This window comes from Apteryx mantelli, chromosome 3 (assembly GCF_036417845.1).
Source record: "Apteryx mantelli isolate bAptMan1 chromosome 3, bAptMan1.hap1, whole genome shotgun sequence".
In the NCBI taxonomy this organism is placed as follows: domain Eukaryota; kingdom Metazoa; phylum Chordata; class Aves; order Apterygiformes; family Apterygidae; genus Apteryx; species Apteryx mantelli.
This window is the reverse complement of record NC_089980.1, coordinates 39587790-39610067: the sequence shown is the minus strand read 5'-3', so window position 1 is coordinate 39610067 and position 22278 is coordinate 39587790. Positions and strand designations below refer to the sequence as shown.

The window sequence follows — 22278 nt, the reverse complement described above, 5'->3', positions numbered from 1 at the left end:
CAGATGTGCCTCAACTGGAGAAACAAATTTTTCTCAAGAGGAAAAGTGTGCAGTATGTAGTTCCAGGTAATCTGTCCAAGAGATATGAAAACAGTACCCAAAAGGTCCACACCTTAGCTCCACCTGTCATCTGAAAAACCTCTTGTCTACACATGATCACATCAGGAATAAAATCTACTAGAAAATCATGAAGCTGAATTTTGGGTTTGGCTACCACTGAGATGGTCTAGTTAACTCTAAAACCCTAATGTGCAAATAAAATCAAGGCAAACTCCACCTCATCTACTGCAACCACCTCTAATGCAAACTCATCTATTTCACTACTGTAGTTACACTGAATCCTGGCCACAGATGCTGAATCAGGGCTATTCCTGGGGTTGTCGAGGCCCCAGTCGGTTACAGCAAGGCAATCTGTGGAGCTGCAGCTGCAGCACTCACTTTCATACATGCAAACTAGGAACAAGCCCTAGCTTTGAGAGGGTGTGAAAGAGTCCTGTTCAGTTTGGGTGCAACATCACAAAATAAAAGTCTTTCCTGTCTGAACGCGAAGCATTTACACTCTTCTGATTGATGCCTTCTTTATGCTGGAGGAGTAATTTCTCCTACGGGCCCTTGATGAGTCTGACTGCACTAATAGCCTGACTTGAAGTTTAACACTAAAAGGACTAATGTGAACAATGACCCTTCAGTGAGCTAACCAGGCTTTAATAATCCTTCAAGAACAGCTAGCAATAACTGAGCAGCATAATAGCAAGTTTCCCAAAAACGGGTCATCATGCTGGAAACAGGGGCTTGTGTGTGTGAGACACAATGATTACAGTATTTAATCATAAGCTTCACCATTCCAACTATTTTTGACCACAGTGTCTACTTTTAGACAATACACTGATAGCAATCAATGCGTTCATACTGTGTAGCAGTCAATAGGCTACCTAAATTTAATGTATATAGTTCCAAAATTCTTGAGAAACCTTATTCTGCCAAACTTTAGTAAATTTCCATGGCTTTTCGACTGTCCAATACATGAGCCATCACCAGATATCATTCTTCCCAACTGCTAGTGCTTGATGAGTTATTCTGAAGCATGAGTGAATATCAATTCATTTTAATTTCTTATGATGTGAATTGCCTGTTGAAACCAGTTAGGAATAAAAAAACTGTTATTAAATAAATTGTGTGCATTTATGTATATAATAATATATTTAAATAAAATATTTAAATGAAGTTTAAATATAATTTATAAATATAAATGTATATAAAAAGGTAGCATAATATAAACTGTATTAATAACATTGCTGTGTGCTTCCCTACCATTTTATTCCAACTTTTACCACAGTTAACACTTACCAGTATGAAATCTTAATCAATAAATTTATGCTGAAATCGTATTAAAACATTTTAGCACTAAAAAATACAAGGGCTAATTTAGCTTTTGACTCATGCATGTACAAATCCACTGAAGCAGGGATAATAATGAACAGAATCGGGCCCTAAAAAGTTCTAATTTGACACTAATCAGTAATAAAAGGCAATGCAAACTTGTGCTAACCTGATTACACCCATATAGCAATATCTGCATAATGGCTTTAGCTGCTTAGCAACGAAAGCACAAGAATACCAGATAAAATGGATTATAAGCTCTGATTAGTCCCAGATGAATGTAACACTGGCCAGTGAGTTAGGTTAATTTGCACTGTGTATCATAAATGGCACTACTCTGAGCTATTATTACACAGGACATTTACCTTTTTTTTTTTTTTTTTACAAGTACACTTAAGAGAAATAAAACTTGCTTTTACATTATCAAAGAGAGTTTTGGTCACATACTAAGATGATTCTTCTTAAATAAATTAAAAGTCATGACTAAAGAAAGGTATGATATCCTTCCTCTTGCTGCACTACATTTTCTTACACAAATAAAACAAGGCACTTCCTTAAAAAAATTTAACTCCAGTTTACACCTTTTGCAATGTTCCCCTTTTCCATATTGATCCTCATGCATAATTGTATTATTGTACTACTGGACTTCCAAACCCTCCTTGGAAACATTCAAATTCAAACCACGAGTAGAAGAAGGACTGATTACTTTTGGTTTTTACAAAGGGAGGTCTGAGGCAGAAAGAGGTTCAGTGATATGCCTAAATCACAAAGGAGCATCACGACAGCTGGAAGCTGATACAAAATCTCCTAAATGATAGTTTCATAAACAATAGCCTTCCAACAATACTCAAAGTGCGCTAGATACAGTGCAAAGGCACAGAAAGGAATGGTACCTGAGCCACAGCACGCACAGTCTAGGATAAACCAGTCGTAAATCAGCTAGGTACAATGTCATAGCTAAGTGATCCACATGCTGGAAATAATGTCAGTACAGCCAATTCCTACATGTCCTTCAGTTCTGCCACCATCCTGTGGCTAATCTCTACCTAATAGCACTGGAACATGGGAAAAAAATGAATGGTCATGCAGGTCAGCTCAGGAACTATGCACCGTGAATACACATATTGCTTTTAACATGTAGTCATTGTGGGGGAAAAAAAAATCTGTTCTCATGACTGCGATAACTCTATCTCTAGTAACCTGCCCGATTTTTTCTAACATTTGCTCAAATAATTGTTTTCTCTAATAGAAATAGAAATGCTAAGGGTCCTTTAGAAGTTATGAGTGTCTTCAACAAGGAGACTGCTCTGTGCTTGGTCATGTATGTGTACAAAGCAATTTTGTTGAAGGCAGTCATCTTTAAAGTACAGTAGAGCACTATTCTCAAAATTTAACAAATTCCATGGAGTTGGATAAAAAATAAATAGTAGATGTTAAAGCAGTAGCTCTCTATTCTTCTAAATTTATAATGAATTACCCTAAAAAAAATTCACTGTCTTATATACGTAAAAAAATCCTTCCTACTACTTAAAAAAAATCCTTCCTAAAGTATTTATTAGGATAATTAATTATAAATTGTAAGGTGTATATACATATATAACATACGGTAGAGGTCTATAAAATTATAAGTACTATGAAAAAGGTTGATATGGGGACAGGAGGCATAAAGTGAAGATAGACATACCTACCTTCTGTATAATCTGAACTTCCCATTAAAAAAGGCTAAGTTTCACAGTTCTGAAACTTTACATTTTCCCTGTTCAATATAGACCCATCTTACTGAGCTAATTGAACAAGAGATGGAACTGAACTTTTATATAAAGTTTTAAAATTTTCTTAGTTCTTCAGTTGAAGGCTCCATTTCTGAAAAGCACATGTCATACTCAGGAAAATTTTTAAACGTGCACAGCTTTGAGACTGAGTGAAAGTATGTGCTTTTATTCAAACAGAAATATTTTGCTGAACTGAGGCCACACTAAGACTATAGTGCTAATCCTGAATTCAGTGGAATTATTCTTGTATTTAAAATAGTGATGTGCATAAACTGGTTTTGATCCCAATATCTGTAATTTGCAGAATTTTAATCTGCACTATCAAAAAGCTGCATGAGACTGCTAAAAGTAAATTCAGAGATGTAGGGCTAAAACACATTAGTATATAAAGGTATGCTGTTATTAGCCATTATTTGGCATGATTTCTGAATTCCAAGATAATTTTAAACAGGATCCCTCACTTGTCCTGATGATAATAATAATATAATTTAAAAAATGATACTAATGAAAAGTCTGCTTTACGAAAATAAAATAATACTGAACCATACTTACTGCACAAAGCATATTAGGCAACTTTTCTGCAATGTCTTCACTTTATTACTCAAGGAAAACACTGTAACATATAAAGTCAAACTCATACATTTATATCTTTGTGCAAGAGGAACAAAGCAAGTAATCTCATTACATACAGAAAGCCAACCTGTTGAGTGCTTTGGCAATGAATACAGAGCCAATCTTTCCATTAAGTCAGGGTGTATACGACAAATAATTTCTACTTGAAATGTAAAATTTAATTCCAGCATGATCACTTCAGGGACTAGTTCTGCAACATGCAGTCAGCCATGGCACTGCATACAATTGCAGCATAAGTAACAAGACGCTACTGTCAAACACCTTTTAAAGTCTATTGTACAATAGCCTTTGTCTCAGTAAAGCTATTTTTACTATGGACCATGTTTGTTCAAGCAAGTTTCTCTATCTGTTTTTCCACTGAACCTGAGCAAATAATTCAATGACTAATTTACTTGGTAGATTTTCATTTGTTGACATTCATAAATATGTTTTGGAGGGTTTTTTTATTTATAAGAGTTCCTTGTAAACTGTTCCTAGGCCATGCTCAAAAAACCCTCCAATTTTTCAACTGTGTTCTTTTAATTTGATTGTGCATCACTACGTGTAGTTTTGCTTGCTTGATAAGGGTCTTTTGACTGTTTCTAACTCTATTTTGGACTACTTATAACTCTAACTACTAACATAAATTACCTATCAATTCATCTCAGTTCAAGCAAAACCACAAACTACACTGCAACAGTGAAGAAGCTCAGTTTGTCTGGTCAAGAGATGGCCTCTTTGGGAAGAGGGAAGATGGTGTGAGAGGAACTTCTCAATGTCTTATTCTGAAAAACAGCTTTGGAAAGTAGGGAGGATCAGACAAAAAGCATGATATAAAAGAGGGGAGAACAGATGAGAAATACAAAGGGAAAGAAAACTCCAGGAAACCAGAGAAGTAGCAGAAGAACCTTCTGGCATAATTCACTTTATGTAAAAGTAATCTTTACTGATGTTCTGCTACATGATTCATGTCAGGCTGGTGATATATTTATTTACATTTCAGGGAGTGTGGTCTGCTTTAGTCCTGGAGATCCCTCTCTGTTCACAGAGTTTATGCCTTACCCCAAGTACTATCTTTCTACCACTTTCTTTGTTTTAAATAATATGTGCATTTACAATAGTATCTTTTAAAATAATATTTTAAAACATTTAAATTACATGTTCACATATATATTAAAATTAAATGAAAGTGTGAATGAATGAAACATACTTCATAAGTCGGAGATGTAAGATTATTATATACCTTACTGGGCCATTTTTTGTGTCAACTTCAAAGCATATAAAAAGCTAATGCATTTGCTATTTTAAAAACTGTAAAATCACTTTAAATATTTGCATTTGAATATTTGAACACACTATAATCTTAATCCTATTAATCATTTTCCTATGGCTTTCCCACTGCCATATTTATCTTTTCTGACAATTCTGCTTAAAAATCTTTTAGTTGCAATTTTTTTGTAATTTATACATTTAATTATTGCAATTGCTCATTTGTGCCATATGCATTTTGATTATACTTTGTGACTGGTTAGCAATATATAGATATTTACATACACGTGCATGCGCTTGTACACACACACTACTACTAACTCTTAATTTGGTGTAATAGGCCAAATACATTATTCATTTAATCTGCCAAACTTCTGCTTCAGTTAAATTGACTCAAATGCTCAAATATCATCTCTAACTAAAAAAAATAAATCCAAGAGTTTGAATCTATAAAAGGACTGGTAAGTGAAGCAAAATAACTTGTTTTCAATTATTTTATTTATATTGTACGTATATACTATTTATTTATAGAAAAAGTCTAAACCTATTCCTTACAGGTCAAAAATTGGTCCCACTGAACTGAATGACATATTTAGTTCAATAGGCTAAAGCTGAAACCGTAGTGCTTTGAAATAGTAAACATTTTATCAGGCACTTCAAAGATAAAGGATGCTTCAGTAAATTCAATAGTATAGAACTGGTATTCTATCTGCAAGACAGATTCATATTGTGTATTTTTTGTTCATAAAGCTTTCTGGACAATCAGATGACTTATAAATACCAGATAAAAAACTGTCAGCTCTGCTGAAAGACAAGAGAGAAATAAGAGGCTAAAAAGAAAAACAGAAATAGTTTGTGAACACAAGGGGTCTCAAGCACTTAGACTGATTAGGTTCAGAAATCCCAGACAGTCAGCTGCACCATCCAAAAATTTGCTTACATTTAAGCAGCAAATCCAAAACGTGTACTACAAAGAGGAAATCTATATGAAAGATACCCAACAAGAAACATACTGTGGGAATAGGATCTTATTTTCAGCTCTTTCTGCCTGTTGTTCAAGCACATGCAGAGCATTACCGTTATAGGAACTTATTTGAAAAGCAACTTACCTGTTTCTTTCCTTTTTTGAATATTTTATATACTACACAGCACAAGAAAATTGACAAGATGAGTGTTCTGCCATAACCTTATTTCTGATGGAATTAACAAGAAAGCATTTCTATGACCATTTTAGAATCTTTACTCTGAATAATGGCTGTTAACATTTGTGCCTGCTTCAACAAATGATACACCCTATTAATGTGCACCAGAAACCTAGAAAATGGCACCTCAGTAGCTTTTTTTCTTATGTTTTGTTGTGTTTTTTTTTTTAAACTCATTTACTGCCATCTCCTGGCATTTACAAGGTAATAGTATTTATGCTATTTAACAATAGCCAGCACTTCTATTCAATCCTACTGAAATGCTGAAATGTCAGAATCATCTCAGAAACGTTTTAGAAATACTGCTGTACTTTTTGTGTTGCTGTCCTTTATTCTGGAAATAGCTAATACTGTTCTTTGGGTGCAGACTGGAAAAAGGTTCATGTAGCTTACCTTTGTTTGGAAGCAGCAGTAAAGTTGTGTTAGGTATGGATGTTTCCGTGCTAATGCCAGAATTCTCTTTTCTGTCATTGTACAATCTACATCATCATCTTGAAGAATAACATCTTTCTTCAAGACTTTCACTGCATACACTTCATCTTTACCTTTTAGCTCAGCTAACATGACCTAAAACAAACAGAAATTATGTTTATATATGCATAACATATCACAAATGCAGGGTTTCATATGTGTTTTAATACATTGGAAGTATAAAGAGATTTAAAAATAACAGTGGAATGATAACTACATACATGCCTAGATGAAACTGCATATTCTATATAATTAAGTAATGCAATTTTAGAAAAAGATACCTCTGGTAGTTGTTAGATTTGAGAAAAGCTGTATCTATTTTATCTGTTAGTTAAGAATGCAGAGGATAAAATTTTTTTATTCCTTATTTAAATATCTTAATGAATGCCTGTTAATGAGATCTCAAAAACTAATAAAGTAAGTAAGTTGGTATCCCACTTTTAATTCCCATTTTTGGTAGGGAAACTTTGTGTGTGATGAACGTAATGATATACAATCACACATACAATTCTGGCAGTTTTAAAGCTGTCGATTTTAACTGCTATTATTATTTAAGGTTTAAGCCCTATGCTCTGTTCCACCCTCATCAATTCCCTATTGTGGGAAGGTATTTGGTGAATTACATCTTTGCAGCATACATGGTGTTTTCAGCATCTCTCTAAGCTTCTTCTGCTCATCAGATCTGAGTGGAAATGCTTGAGTTCTGCTTCCTCCAGCACTGAGCACACCCACCGAGGAAAAACAAACACACATAAATTGTTCTGTGAAGTGAGTAAATTTGAACTGGATATTATCTAGAGAGCAAATGAACTCCTGGCTCCTTTTTCCTGCTTCACCACTACTATATACCTTGCTGAACAGTATGTATATTCTTCACTTCATTATTAATAGCCTGAAATAGTGAAATATTATATGTCATTTCAAAATGCTTGAATCTAGTTACTGTAGTGACCTAAAGTGCAGAAAATTCCATTGATCAGCAGGCTGATATTCCTGATACTCACAATAAAAGCTGTTTTTACCCAGTGGGTAAAGAATGGAAGGAAACCACTAGGGTGGAAGCATTTTCTAAATAGCAGTACGATATTTTCAAAGCAGAACAGTCAAAAATAACCTGCACACCAGAAAGAAAATGCTACCCACCTTGCCAAAGCTGCCTTTCCCTAATACTTTGATGAAGTTGAACTCTTCAAGGCCTATTCGCTTGGTCTGGGCTTGTTTGAGCTCCCCATTTTCACCATTCTCCCCAGATTTATTAAGCTGGTTGTCTGTTGATGTTGTAGCTGTTGCCCTGTGCTCCTCTCCCCGATTGTCAAATGATAATGCTTTCCTAATGTTGTTTTCCAGCTCTTTGATTTCTGTGGAAATGTGAGGAAAAGTGTTCACTTTAACTAAACATTAGAAAACCAGGCTTGTCCCATATCAGTTTTGGGTGGGGACATCCATCCTGAATCTCCCACCTTTTCTAATCAGCATTCTTGAATGCTATATAGTGCATTCTTTGGCTAAGAATACATATTTAACAAACTACTTCTCCATCTTACAGTAACCAGCCAAGAACCTGCTGTAACAGGAAGCGTGGCCTTTTAAAAAGATCCTAAGAGAATGACACATCCAACACTTGAAAGATAAGTCAGAGTAGTGGCCAAATAGTTATTTCGGGGATTTTGGGGTGTTCCTGCACCACAGAGCAGTACTTTGTTTTACATTGATACCCCTGTCTTCCTGAAGCACTTACTCATCTTCCTGCTTAAGTATTTTATAGTTGGATCTTCAAAAGTTCAAAGGATAGTTGGGCGTCCCAGTCCTACTTGAAGACAATGTGATTGCAGCATCTTACTCAGCTCCAGTTCTTATCAGACACCCACCAATAAAGTATTTGACCACTTACGAGTGCTGCTTCAAGCAGCAATTGTAGATCTGCTAAATGGTTCTGAAGCTTTCTAAAGGTTAAGCACAGTGAGTCCTAGTGGACCTCAGTGACTGCCTCAAGCTCTTACATAGTGCTTCCTCCTTATGGCCTTGGAAGCAACAACTTCCCTGGCCAAATACAAAAGTGGAATTTAAATAGAATTTAGATATCTTCATTGTTCTTATTTTAACCAAAACCTCAGATACTTCCAAAATATTATTTAACCAAAAAGTTGTTTGTGAAACCAAAAGGCTGAAAACTTAAAATTAGTTCTGGTCTCAGAGACTTACAGTAGGTATTGTCATGGAGCTTTGGAAGTTTTTTTCCCCCTCAAAATAAGGGTGAGAAATCTCTCAGCTGTAAATAATTTGCCAAGAATTTGACACAAAAGTATGTGCCTCCCTATCTCTTGATGTAAAGAAGATTTTTCATACACCATTGTATACACAGGATGGTACATAAGATACCTCATACACTACCTGATTTTTAAAAACATAAAGCAGACCAGATTCTAGAAGTGCTGCTGACATATGCATTCTGTCAGTCAGGCTGTTCAGTTCAATAAAATCAGGTCATATCATTGAGGATTACAATATTTGTTTCCAAATGAATGCATGAAAAGAATGACTGACAAGAAACATGGTTTTATCTTCATAAAACCATCTTCGTGTCTTCATCGTTATCTCTAAAGACCACACAGACATTCTAGGATAGCCTAATCAGATGGAAGTTGTTTTTTTCACAGATGTTCAACAAGGAATTGCAAGAAGACAGTTTCATCTCAAAAACTTACTAGCTATCCTTCAGATAAATAAAGGCTTGCTCAGGATCCATGGTACTATCTAAAATGTTCCTGCACTTACAATAGAATATTCTCCTTATGTAAAGGCATTTAGTGAGGCAAAGACTCATTCAGTAAAATTAGCAATATGTTAAGATGACTGTTTTATAATTTTAACTTTGAAAGCCATTTAATTTTACAGGTTTAAATGAAACAAGAAGCAGGCCTTTTTAAAAGTTTTTCACATTTCATAACTTTCTTAGTAGATGCTCTGTTTTTTGGTGGTAACTACTTGCTTGATTTGGATCTACAAAGGCTGGAGCTGATTGCAATAGCAATTTTACTCTTTATAGTCAAGGATATTAAAACATTATATGTCAGCTGGGAAATAAGAAAAGAGATTCAACCTTGATCACATGGAGAAGTTGGTGCTGACTTTGACCTATCATCTTCTGTTGATGCGGTTCCAGGAACTTGTTGTTGAGTCTCTGCACCTGCAATTAGCTAAGAACAATTCCAAAAGGAGTACTCAGCAATGAGATCCTCCAGAGCAGAGTGCCAAGAGGAAATTTAATTTAACAACATTAATTCACAGGTAGAAAGCATGAAGGAAACTGAAGATGTTCTAGCCTTGATGAATCTCACTGGCTAGACCTCAACCCATACAATACATGGCATCCCTTCAAACACAGACCAGAATATAAACAGAGAAAGAGACAGAAATTCAGAGAAACCTAAGTTCTTAAGGTGAATTAAATGTAATAAACATATTCAGTGAGCAGGAAAGTTTTTGAATAGCCACCCTGGGCCTGTGTAGAAATCTGTCTGGTAAATACATTTAACTACATTAAATATCAGCAAGCACTGCAAACTAACTAATGTACTAAGAACATGGCAATTTGCTTTCTCAGGAGTTACAGTTCATTTTATTTATTTCTGAGTTTTCTATGTTTCTGTATAATTTTCAAAGAGTGTACAGAGGGCCCAAGGGTGCAATAACCAGGAAAATGAAGCTACAGCAGAACAGAGAGACAATATTTTATGAAAATATGGTAAAATTTCTCTATTTCTGTTCATGAGCAATGGTTTTGTTGTCACAACCGTGCAAACACAGATAGAAAGTGTGGTCAAATTCTGATCCAGGATACACATTATGAAATCAGAATAGTTCCATCAAATTGGAAGTACCCAAGGTGACCTATACTTTTTGTTCCAAGAACAACAGCCTAGTTCTTCCTATAACAGTGACGATAACTCTGGATCCAATTAACTCTGGAACCAGCATCTGGCAAACAGTTCCTCTTTATGAGAGTCAGCATACTGGTCATTTATCAGCATTTATGAACAATATCATGGGAGTGGTGTAGTGTCTCAACCAATCAATTATTCCACACCAATTCTGAGACAAACAGTCATTGATGCTTTTACAAATGGTCGTGCCAAACCTTGTCTTTCTGTCAAAACCTCTTCTTCAATTAAAAAGAGTAAATTTTTCCAGGTTATATAGTCTCCAGGTTTGCAAAACTCTACCAGATCAAAATAAATTTCACAATGAATTTCAGAATAGATGATCTGCACTTATAAATCAAGAGCCAAAATCTTAGTCCTGCACTGATTTCAAAAAAAATTGTTGTGCAAGTCAAGTGAGTGGGATTCCGCTCCAACTATTAAAGTGACAATGAAATCAGGTTTATCTCATTTTTTATGTAACACTAAATAGTTAAATTACCTTTTTCCTTCTCTGCCCACTATTAGTAATCTTATCTGGAGTGACTCCAAGATCTGCAAGAACTTTAGCTATGCCTCTAGCATCCACTCCGCAGTTTGGTGCCACATTTGTTTCACAGCGTCGATGTACATTCATCTTGCAAACTGCAATGAAATGTGTCAGAAAAAAAATCTTAAGTAAATTGAATATTACCTTAGCATGCATTTTGTCTTACTTAGATCAGACCTTATTGGACCTAACAATATCTTTTTCAAACACAATACAATTTCAGTAGAAAAATATTTAGTTGGATTTACAATGGCACTTAGAATGGAAATATAAAATTATTAACCTGGTTACCATTCTTCTGCTATGAAAATACAGAACTGTGGTTTCAGACAGTCCAAAGAACAGATACAGGAACAAAAGAAAACATCTAATGATTCTGTAAATCTTAAATAGAATTTGAACTAGAAAAAAACTTTCAGAGCTTAGATTTTAACCATTCACTGCTCTCATTCTGTCAGAGCAACATAAGTCCTTCATATATTAATGCCTCTTACTCTATTTTACTCAAGAAGATTAACTCCTGCTGTAGGCAGGCATAAAATCAAGAGTGTTTTATTAGAAGAAGTCTATGGCACTATCAAACTGCCTCTGTCTTTAGATCACAATCCATTTACTAATGTCTTTCTCTTAAATACCTTTGCTAGTATATTAGTAGGGGAAAAAAAGTTTCATTGCTTCCCGGTGTGGGGGAGAATACCTCTGATCCATTACAAACAGCACAGAATGACCTTGTACGGAGCCAGAGAACACATTTTATCTTAGACTTCACTGCCCTCTTGTGGAACAAGGCATAAAGAAAGCAAAACTCCCAAGTGTAATAAAGTACTATATTAACACTCAATCGGTCAAATTTCTCACTTCATTACTTTCATTAGACCAAAAATATAAAAAAAGTATGTATTTATAAAGCTATATTTTTATTATATTGTTAGTCAACAAAGGTTTCAACAGAATTTTAAACAAAACGGAGATTAAAAACAGCCATGCACATAGGCATTATTTATGAGGTAACCATAAGCACTTCAGAAAGCAGGTGCCTTTGATTTTCGAGTACCTTTCTGCTCACCAGAATAGCAAGAAGAAATTGCTACACATCATATTTTCAAGGCAAGAGTATCCGATGACCAAAGCTTAGTGGCAAGTTAAATATTTGACTTGAGACCCATAATAGCAGGTGTATAGGAATTGAACCGCTTGAAATAGGGAAAGCAGGAAAATTTTGTATACTCCAACTCCATGCAAATGTTTTGTAAAAAGTAGTACAAGAATAAGCAGTGAAAAAATACAAGAAGAATAATTCTCTGGAATACACTTCTCATGATGCTAGAGCACTGGACATGCAAGTACATCTCTGAAGAAGGAAGCATTGTTCGACGCTTGTTAAGAGAGAAAACAAAGCACAGGGAAAATTACATTTCCAGCTTGGATGAGTTCTACATTTCATGCAGACCATGCCATATTTTGTAGGTACAAATTTTATGACCATATGGAAAGTAACGTAGGCTCTCTGAACTATTGTTTGTACACATCTCCTACACTGTATATTCATACACGAGACATACATTGTTTCCTACAGTTAACAGAAAGTGAGCCAGTATGTTGATTAAAAATTAAAGAGCAAAGGAATCAGGTTTAATTCAAAAATCTCTGAATATAGCTCCACTATAATTAAGATAGCTTTTGAACAAAATCTTTAATAAGAGTGAAGCAACAGTATTTCAAGTCTGACATTATATCACTGAGCACTAGCTAGAACCACAAGGGAAAGCTTAAACTTCAGAATGCTCTTTATCATGTATCACTTTGCCATGAGACAATCTTCTTCCTTCCCTTGTTGGTCAGCAATTTGTGACTTGAAACATTAGGTCACAAATAATTCACCTATAATTATGTCTTATCTCAAATAACTGCAAAAGATAAATTTTATTAATAGATTACAGGGTTTTCTATATACATGACTCAGTGTTTCTGCCCCTTAGAAGGGCACATAAAGTCTTTTTTGTATTTATGAAGACGAACCTACCTATTCATAAAGGTGTCATAATATGAAAATGTTTATAATTCCATTAGATACTACTTCCTAAGGATCTGACATAATCTTCAAGACATCATTAGCATAAACACACTAATTACAGCTTTTTTTTCACTATTTTAAAAACATGCAATTTCTTTGCAAGTGTGTATACTGTTTTCTCCCCATTTTAGAATATATATCTCTGCTTGAAACATGGAAATATGTATCCAACTATTTCTGTTAGTTTCTTTCAGAAACTTCATACATAGTCCAGTATATATAGTCCACGAGCTACAGAACACTATGAATCCTTTCCTTTCTGAATAGAGGGGTTAGGCAGACTATCACGATGCATGATTTAGCTAGATAAAAAAACACCTCATCTTCTGGATATCACGCAACATTCGTTCTGCCTAGCCTTCAATACATATAGTCATTTTTGAAGATGATGTTAAGGGAAAAAAGCGGTGTAAAGTAGTAGTGCATAAGGCGCCCTACCAGAATAATAATTTCAGAAGTTTAACAACCACCACTACAACCCTGAAAACATACAGGGCATATGAGCTGATGGGATGTAAATTGTCACGCTCCTAATTTTATGTCAACTTCTAATTTCCTGTGTGGCAGTAAAACTACACAGCAGCCAGCGCAGGATTTGTTTCTGCACCTTTGTTGTCTACATCCCTCATTGGCTGGCATTGCATCTTGCCACGATGGCAATCCCCACAACATTCTGCTGTTTGCTTTCTATTAATTTCTGTACATCCTAGAAAGGACAGAACGGTTTTATGGGAGTAGCATATGTTTTGATTACAATAGGGAAGGCCTTTCCAAGTCTACTGCATTCACACAGAAACAAAGAAAAGCTCTGAAGTGGTAATCCTTACCTTTGCATTGTAAACCTTGTCTCAAAAGACCCCAGAGCAATGAACCACAGTGGTCACAGAAGGTGGGCACTTTGTAATTGTGAATGCTGAACTTGTGAGGCATGTTGACACTAAAACGCTGGGATCCCACTTGCTGAAAAAGGAAAGCATGGCATATTTCATTCTAATTAATCTTTTTATAATCAGTGTACACTGAGGCCCTGTTATATTTTGAAACCCTGGAGAAGTCAGACAAGATGAAATAAGTCTGTGCTCAAATGATGATATTTTTATTACATATGCTCCAGCCCCAGAGTTCTCACTATTTTATTTGGGAAAAAGAAGGGGAAGGGATGCTGTTCTCCAAGAGATAAAGACTAAAGTCTACTTCCTAGTACTCCTGGGAAAAACAAATACCTAGCTATCAGGAAAGATCTGTTAATGTGGAAGGCAAGGAAGTCACTCCCAATTATATAAGGAGCAGGAGGCAGAGCTAACACAGGAATAAGAAAGAGAAATATATCACAACCCATTACTTTTTTGTATCCCACTGTTCTTTAGGTTAGGAAAATGATAAAAAGAAATTGTTACATTCAGGGACTCCAAGGTATGATTACTTACTAATTAAAGGATGTCATTGACAAGTTTTTATGGTGGCCACCGTATAGCAAGAGATTTATTTTGATGTTTTTCCTTCCCTTTCCTATTACTGCTGGCTTCCCTCCAGTGATCTAGCACCCCTTCTAAACAATGAGAGCATTGTATCAGCAAACCATACAAGCTTCCACCAGTCTGGAGCCTGGGAATATATAAATCTAAGCAAGATTTTATATCTTCCTGTGGACACTGGGTACTACTCAAAAACTGGACTAGCCAGATACAGTCCTGTATCACAATTCTATGCAAGAGATCAACTTTCAGACTTAAAATACAGTACTTCTTGGTTGTAAACCAGAAATTCAAGAGTGCTTCTAGTATGAAAAAAGGTAGTGAATTGCATGGGAAGAATGGGATCTGTTAAGCATCTAGACAAATTCAAAGTTGCAATAATGGCTGTACACACAGCTCTAACCCCTTACTATGCTTTTTCAGATCTATAAACGTAGGATTTTAAAAAAAAGAAACACAGAAATGTACTTTTCCTGCACTTTTTTTCTGTACTTTTTCTTTTTACCCTAGTTTTTTCTGTGGTGAAAGACAGTGAAAGATAGTAGGGCCTCACAGTATGGTGAGGACAGTGAGCTTTGATTAGCTTTTCCATTAAAACAAAAACAAACAAACAAACAACTTCCCTATAAGATTCACTGGCTACAGCTGAGGGCTAAAGTTGTAAAAAACAACACCCCTCCCCACACACAACTCTGTCCTATCAACCCAGCTACACAAAAATACTTAAGACATTAAAGCTGAGCAGCCTGAAGAAGCTCAGTATGACTGTAGTCACATTACTCCCTCGTGTCCTGCTGTCTAGAAAAATTAGCATGCTTTTACTAAGCAAGCCTAGAAGGCCATCTTAGCTGAGACAGACCTTTAACCACGTGAATGGATTGCTTTATTTCGTATTCTGATGCAAAATATCTGTCCTTTGCGGATGTATTTATCTCCCTGAGAGTACTGTTCCAAAGACAGCTCATCTAGTTTTCAGGTGATATCCTCATTTATTTAAATGCACAATATCATAAAGCCCATATTGAGTTAATTCCCTTCATATACAAAAGCTTACTAAAGATAGGAAGCAATTATGCTGAAAAACCTGTTAGCTATGCAGTACCTTGTGTTATCACTACTGTCTTGTTATATAATAGCCATGGGTCTTCTTCAGTGCACATATGACTTTTGTTCTACGTTTCGACAGTTTGGATGCAGTCTTTGTTGAGGTAAGCTTTGGTGAACAATTTCTGGGTAGTCTTTCATGCTGACATAAGATACCCGAGCATACTCCATGTACTATCATCTGCTACTGACTCAGCCACACAAAATGCAGTTAAGGGATAAAGGGTCTGATCCTGCTTCTTTTGAATACAAATGACAAAGCTCATTTAACTTGGAAAAGGAGAAGGTTAAAAATGAAAAGACGGAGATGGAACTCATTGAAACTTTAACTGAGCATTCAGATGTTATAAAAAGTTTACTAACTAGAACAAACTGCTTTACAATAATTCCCATGTAAATGAAACTGTTTTGGTAATCTGTCATTACAAAGTAAATGCTATATTACAAAAAGATCAGAAGGCACAATAACCCTCTATAACATTTATTGATTAAATGGAGGAGATGGTGCTAATTTGAACAGATGAAAGAAATAGTTTTATCTAGAAAATTTATTGTATAAATATTTACCTCATCATGAGTTTCCTGCTTCTTTAAGCCAGCACACTTTGTTATTATAAGTTCATGGCATCTCTTGTGGACTACGCAAGTGCAAACTATAAACAAAGAACAGATAAAAGAATGAGTTTTCATGAAGATTGATTTTAAAGTAAAAGTTTGAAGTCAGAAGACCAGAAACACTGGGACATGAAAGACACGCTGCAAGTGACTGCTGATTTGGGGAGTTCTAAGTCTGGCTTACAAAGGTGGAAGACATGCACTTTCAAAAGACCAGTGCATTTTAAGAGAACTAAAGCCAAAAATCTCAGTTATGTAAAACTATAAATCACCTTTTAAAGAACTAACTGTAGTTTTCTCATTCTTATGTAACAATCATTATTTATTTGATATAGTCCATGATTTCCACACACAGGTAAAAATAATTCCTGTCTGAAGAGCTTCCAGAGGAACAGAAACATAAAGACAATTCATTGTAAAATTCAGAGAATAGAATAAATGAAGTTGTATATTCCTTTTATAACACATTGTTGAAAGCTGACAACAGAACAGGTGTTTCAGCAGGCAAAAAATGCTTTGTCAATATTCATATTGATTACCTAATGAATGAATGACATTTGCAGATGTGAGATATTAGATTAAAAATTGCAAGGACTATCATACTGTAGGATTCAAGGTCATTAACTCCTGAAAAAAACCTACTCTAAGGTGAAATAATGAATTTTATTTTCCTCTATCTTTGGCCATTGTTGAGAGAAAAATGTGGAACTCGGGGAACTGCTGCAGTATGTTAAAACAGTAATTCTTATTATTTGCATTTATTTATTTATTTATGAGATTTCATCAAGTCTCTCATAACTGAAAAATCATCACTGACGTGATGATTTCTACTCAGGTCAAATGAGAATTAGGTAGAAAAACTTCATCTCAATAGGTGACTGAATAGAAAAATTAAGAGTACAAGAAATTGAGAGCTGAAGCACTTTGGCAGTCTTAGCTATAACCTTCTCTACTGATGACCTCTATAATTATCTCATCTATTTAATTACAGTCTTTCCAATTACCTGGTATTTTTCAGTGAAGGATCTTAAGAAGAAAAAATATTTCACAATTTTAAAATGCAAGAAGTGAAAAACCAAGAAGCCAGCATCACCAGAACTACCTCAAGTTGGATGTACATCAAGAGATAACTAGGATCTGCTATTCAGAGATGTTAATTTTGCTACTACTTCATATATTCTGCCCAAGACCAACAGTTTTGAAAATCTTATTGCGACTTATTGTAAAGACCGAATCTTTGGTGTGATCAACATGTTCAGATCTGCAGTCTTGTGCTAAAGCCTTGTCTTTGTACATATAAAATGCCTTACTTATATATTATAATATAATATACAAAGTCAAACCTCCTACTGTACATTTTCCTCTTACCTTGACACTGGTATCCCTGTTTGCCTATTACACCCCTGAAAATAAAACAAAGTGTTTTAGAAAATGTAGAATATACAAATTTAAAAATTACAATTTTTTTACCCTCCTTTTACTGGACATACACAAGTTTAAAAGAATATATTATTGTAACCAAAAATCTGATAAGGACATTCCTTGACTGAGATCAGTTCAAAGTAGGAATCACATTTTAGCTACTAAGAGGTAACTGGTCAGAAGACACAGGCCATGAAGGGTTTCAGAAGTGCAGACATATTTGCTATAATAAAAAAAGAAGCCACAAGCTAGTAAAATGATCATTAAGTTGGTATCTAAATAGAGAAAAGTGAGGCAAGATTGCATTTGCCAGTATTGTTACTCAAGATAATCTTGGCCAGCCTAAAGCCTAACCTGCAAACATTTCTTACAGGAAGGCAGTTGACTTCATGTACAATGTCATTCAGCTTGTTCCACATTAAGAAAGACTGATTCTCTACTACAAACTCTTAGGAAATAATAATTATGGATCAGATCAGACTTAGATTTACTAAGGTGCAACAGAGTATCTGTGGGTAACTTTGGAAAACATGAAAAAAATTACTGAGAAATCACTGAAAAATGAATGCCTCCACCCCTGTTCTCTACCTGAAAAACAGGTCTATTCAAAATTCATGTAAATCATTTCTAAAAGGGAATTCTTGACATACATTGCAATAACAAAGACCTTGTAGACTTAACACCCAAAAAACTGCATCGTTAAAAGTCCAATATTCTCATCTTCCATTAACTTTAGTAAGATGTATAGGAGCTTGGTATTTCCAAGGAAGAAGATGGTAACACTTAAGTGCCTAAACAAGAATTCAGGCATCTTGGCAAAATGCAAAGGTCTAATATTAGGTCGAAAGCTACACCTGGGCACCTACAGGGCAGCAGGCTGGCTGTCTACCTAGAATTTATGGTGTGTACCAGACGGGAAGAGATTGAACTTTGTGGCTCAGAGGAAAAAACACAAACACAAACACAGCAAATTATAACATTCCTAATGAAAGTTTGACAGTCTTTTATTATTGTTTGCAAAACCGATGACAGCTTAATATTAAAATAAAAAGGAAAAGAACTAGTACTCTGTTCCATTTATACTTCAGTAAAACAGGATGGTATATTAACTCTTCAATTCACAGCTGAAAAGAAAGCCAAGTTAAAGTTGCTTCATACCATATAAAATCTCTGCAATGTGAACAATATGTTGGTTGTCTAAGATAGGTGGCCATAAACTTGTGTCCATTGACCTGGTGTACTCTGCGTCGCACAGCGCCCTGGCGCTTTCTGGGGCGCATACGTTCTCGGAATACACGTTCTTCATTGTCTTTGGGTGCTGAAACAGAGGGGGAAAAAAAAAACCACCAATAAATGCTGACTGCATCAGACTCAAATACTGAATAACCCAAATGCAATGAACAATCCTATATTCTCCAAAAATAAAAATAATCCTCTCTAGCTAGCAGTGCAAGAAAACTTCCCTAATTCAGGTGTAATTTATTCTCTTTCAGCATCAAATACTAAAGGGCAAGAGTTTTCACTGCATAGGATAGGAACTTCTAATAATCATAAACCTTTATCGCTAAATTCAGCCTAAGCTGGGAAGAAGTCTTCTTAATTTTTTAACTGCCAAGCACACTAATCAGCTCTTAAACTGTAATTAAATAGTTAGATTCTCCAAAGATCTCAGACTCTCATCTCGTTTGATCTTCAGAAGACCACTCCCTCTCCACCCCTCTAAAAAAACTCAGAAAGTGCTGACACAAGCATAGGAAAGCTTAGTACCAAGCAGAACACAAATTCCATTCAAAACTGATTACTTTGTAGAATTTCTGATTAGTATCTGAGCTTTGGGCTGTAGTGCTCCACTTCAGTATTAATACACTCTCAACAAAATGTTCAAGGGGACGATGTTGTTCCTCTTAACCAATTCCTGCTCAGTTGTATTTAAGAGATTCAATGGTAGAAGAAGTAAAAGTTTAAGTTAGTACATCTCCAAATAAAAACTTAAAAAAAAAAAAAATCCTCTGGAATGCACTGGGTCCATTTTTCCAAGGCATTATTTTGAGAAGTATCACTAACACCTGTACAGAATTCAGTACCCATTACACAACTGTTCAGAAGGAATTAGCAACAAAGAACACTACACAGTTGTTAATGAGAGACAGGTTTACAAGCAAACTAAAAAAGACCCAAATCCAGTCATCTGATGTCAGAGATAACCATGTCATACAATCCTGTTCATGATTCATCTAGCTTTATTTAAAAATTTTAAAGTATAAAACTTTTAAAGATTTTTGCCCCCAATTCCTATCAAAAATTTGTGCCAGACCATTATTCCTTTTGAACTTTGAAACTTGCTTCTAAATTTCCAGGCCAGAATTTACTCATTCTTGTTGGCAGCAGAAGTATGGAAGGGCAATATGGATAAACTGTTAGAAGCATAAATCATCTTTGGCAAGAGGCAAATTTTCTCAAACCACCTCCTTCACCCAAGCCACCCAGCATCCTTACCAATCCTTTCAGCAGAAAATCCCTTTCTGTGATCTTTAGTACTACAATAGGAAGACCCACGGCTAAGATACTTGGCAAGGGAAAGTATTTTTATTTATGTATATTGCATTCTTTTTACATATATTTTGTTAAGGCCAAGTGCTTGTATCAATACAATACAACTTACACTAATTTCTTCTCTTACTGATGCATATATTCTCAAGAATGACTTTCTTTTCGGACAGAGATACATCCAAATGAAACTATGCACTCACTACTTCCATGTATATCACATTTTGAAAAGTATTTAATAGTTGTCATTCTCGGGATTTCACCTTTTCTGAATCATTATATCTTTTAATGTGATGCTAAAGTCATATTTGGTCTGTTGCAAGCTTTTCTTTACACCGAGTTCTCTTCCAAGCAGTAATACGGTGTTAACAATGATGCAAAGAAAAAAGAAGTCAGCACAATTCAAATCTATGAATCTATAGTAATCTCAATTTCGTTTAAAATATTCAACCAACCCCTGTTTTTGAGAGTCATAAAATTTGCAAGTTATTTGTTTATTTAGGAGTTGCTAGAAAATGGTCTTAAGCTAACGGACAGAGAACACGTGAAAATACAGAGCACAGAACCATGAACAGAGACCAATTTCTTTCACTGCACAGCAAGGGCTAAAAACCATGACACCATCACAGTCATTTAAACACCAAAAAGCCCATGCTACTGACACATTAGCATCTTGCAAAAACATTATACTCAGAATGAGATTTCACCAAGACACATCTGTGGGATGGCCAGAATGGAATTACATTTGTATTCTAGGTGAATAAACATTGATTTACACAAAGCTACCTCTTTTACCTATGTCGAAGAACAACCAAAAACTAAAGGTCCTAACCTTCCCTTCAAGGAAAGAGATAAGAAATAACAAATACGTATCAATTATATTTATTTTTATGCATGAAATAATAAACCAAAATCTAATTATAACTTGGCCCTGCTGGAGAAAGATTGTCTTTCACAGAGAATGGACAGCAAGCAGTTGGAAATCTTATCAAAGACTCCGATTCCCAGCTTTTGAATGATTTATTGACATCACAAAGCTGCTGGAAATCTTTTTTTTTTTTCTTAATAGGAAAAAATTCCCTCTGTAATATGTAAGTATTACCACTGTTCTTTTGGTTATCATCCAGATTTCAGAATTTGCTAAAGTATGCAGCCTGCATGTGAGAAAGTTAATGTTAAAATACCACTCTCCTGGAAAGTTTTCACAAGAAGTTATCTGCTTATACAAAAAGAACACGATGTTCTGACAGTGTGCAGTTCACAGTTGATATGATAATCAGTCTACAATATTGCTTTTTTCATTTTTTGATTTCTTCCTTTTTCCTCTTAAGCATAACTCTTCACAGATAAAGCCTCTGTAATTTTACAAAGCAGATGAAAAATATTCCTCTTATTTTGGCTACAGGAACAGAATTCCATGACATTACTTTCTTAGCAAAAATGTCTTAAAAATAATTTTACTTCATTATTTTAAGATCTACATTTAATAATATTAAGATCTACATTTAATACTTCCATCAAATTACATTTTTCAATTACAATATTTATACCTAAAACAAAATAACAAAACTGCTTTTTTTCAGAAATACAAACACTGTGGAAACGCATCTGCTCTGACTTGAAAACGGATGCGAGCAATGTACAGATCCTGAAATTCTCAGATTCAATGGCAGCTCTGGATTATCCATGTCATTTCCCCACAAACTGCATCCATGTGTGTGCAAAGGCTGCTCCAACAGCTTGGGCAAATGCAGCTTTCCTGAATGAACCTGAAAGTCCCTAGACAGTCCCCCAGACTGTCCTTCCCGTTCGTCTGCTGCTCTGTATTGATCGCCAAAGACAACCATGTGGCCGTAAGCAGAGCA

The 22278-nt window shown here is 35.2% G+C and overlaps 1 protein-coding gene across 1 annotated transcript in view; it reads right to left on the bottom strand.

Annotated features, from left to right (window-relative positions):
- PRKCE (protein kinase C epsilon) overlaps positions 1-22278 on the bottom strand; it is a 301961-nt gene that overhangs the window by 96299 nt on the left and 183384 nt on the right. Inside the window, exons 3-10 of the mRNA XM_013943872.2 lie at positions 19025-19184; positions 17813-17847; positions 16397-16482; positions 14078-14210; positions 11129-11271; positions 9807-9903; positions 7850-8064; positions 6629-6802 (exon numbers count right to left, since the gene is read on the bottom strand). Of these exons, the coding sequence (XP_013799326.1) occupies positions 6629-6802; positions 7850-8064; positions 9807-9903; positions 11129-11271; positions 14078-14210; positions 16397-16482; positions 17813-17847; positions 19025-19184 (1043 nt within the window). The remainder of the gene's footprint in view (positions 1-6628; positions 6803-7849; positions 8065-9806; positions 9904-11128; positions 11272-14077; positions 14211-16396; positions 16483-17812; positions 17848-19024; positions 19185-22278) is intronic.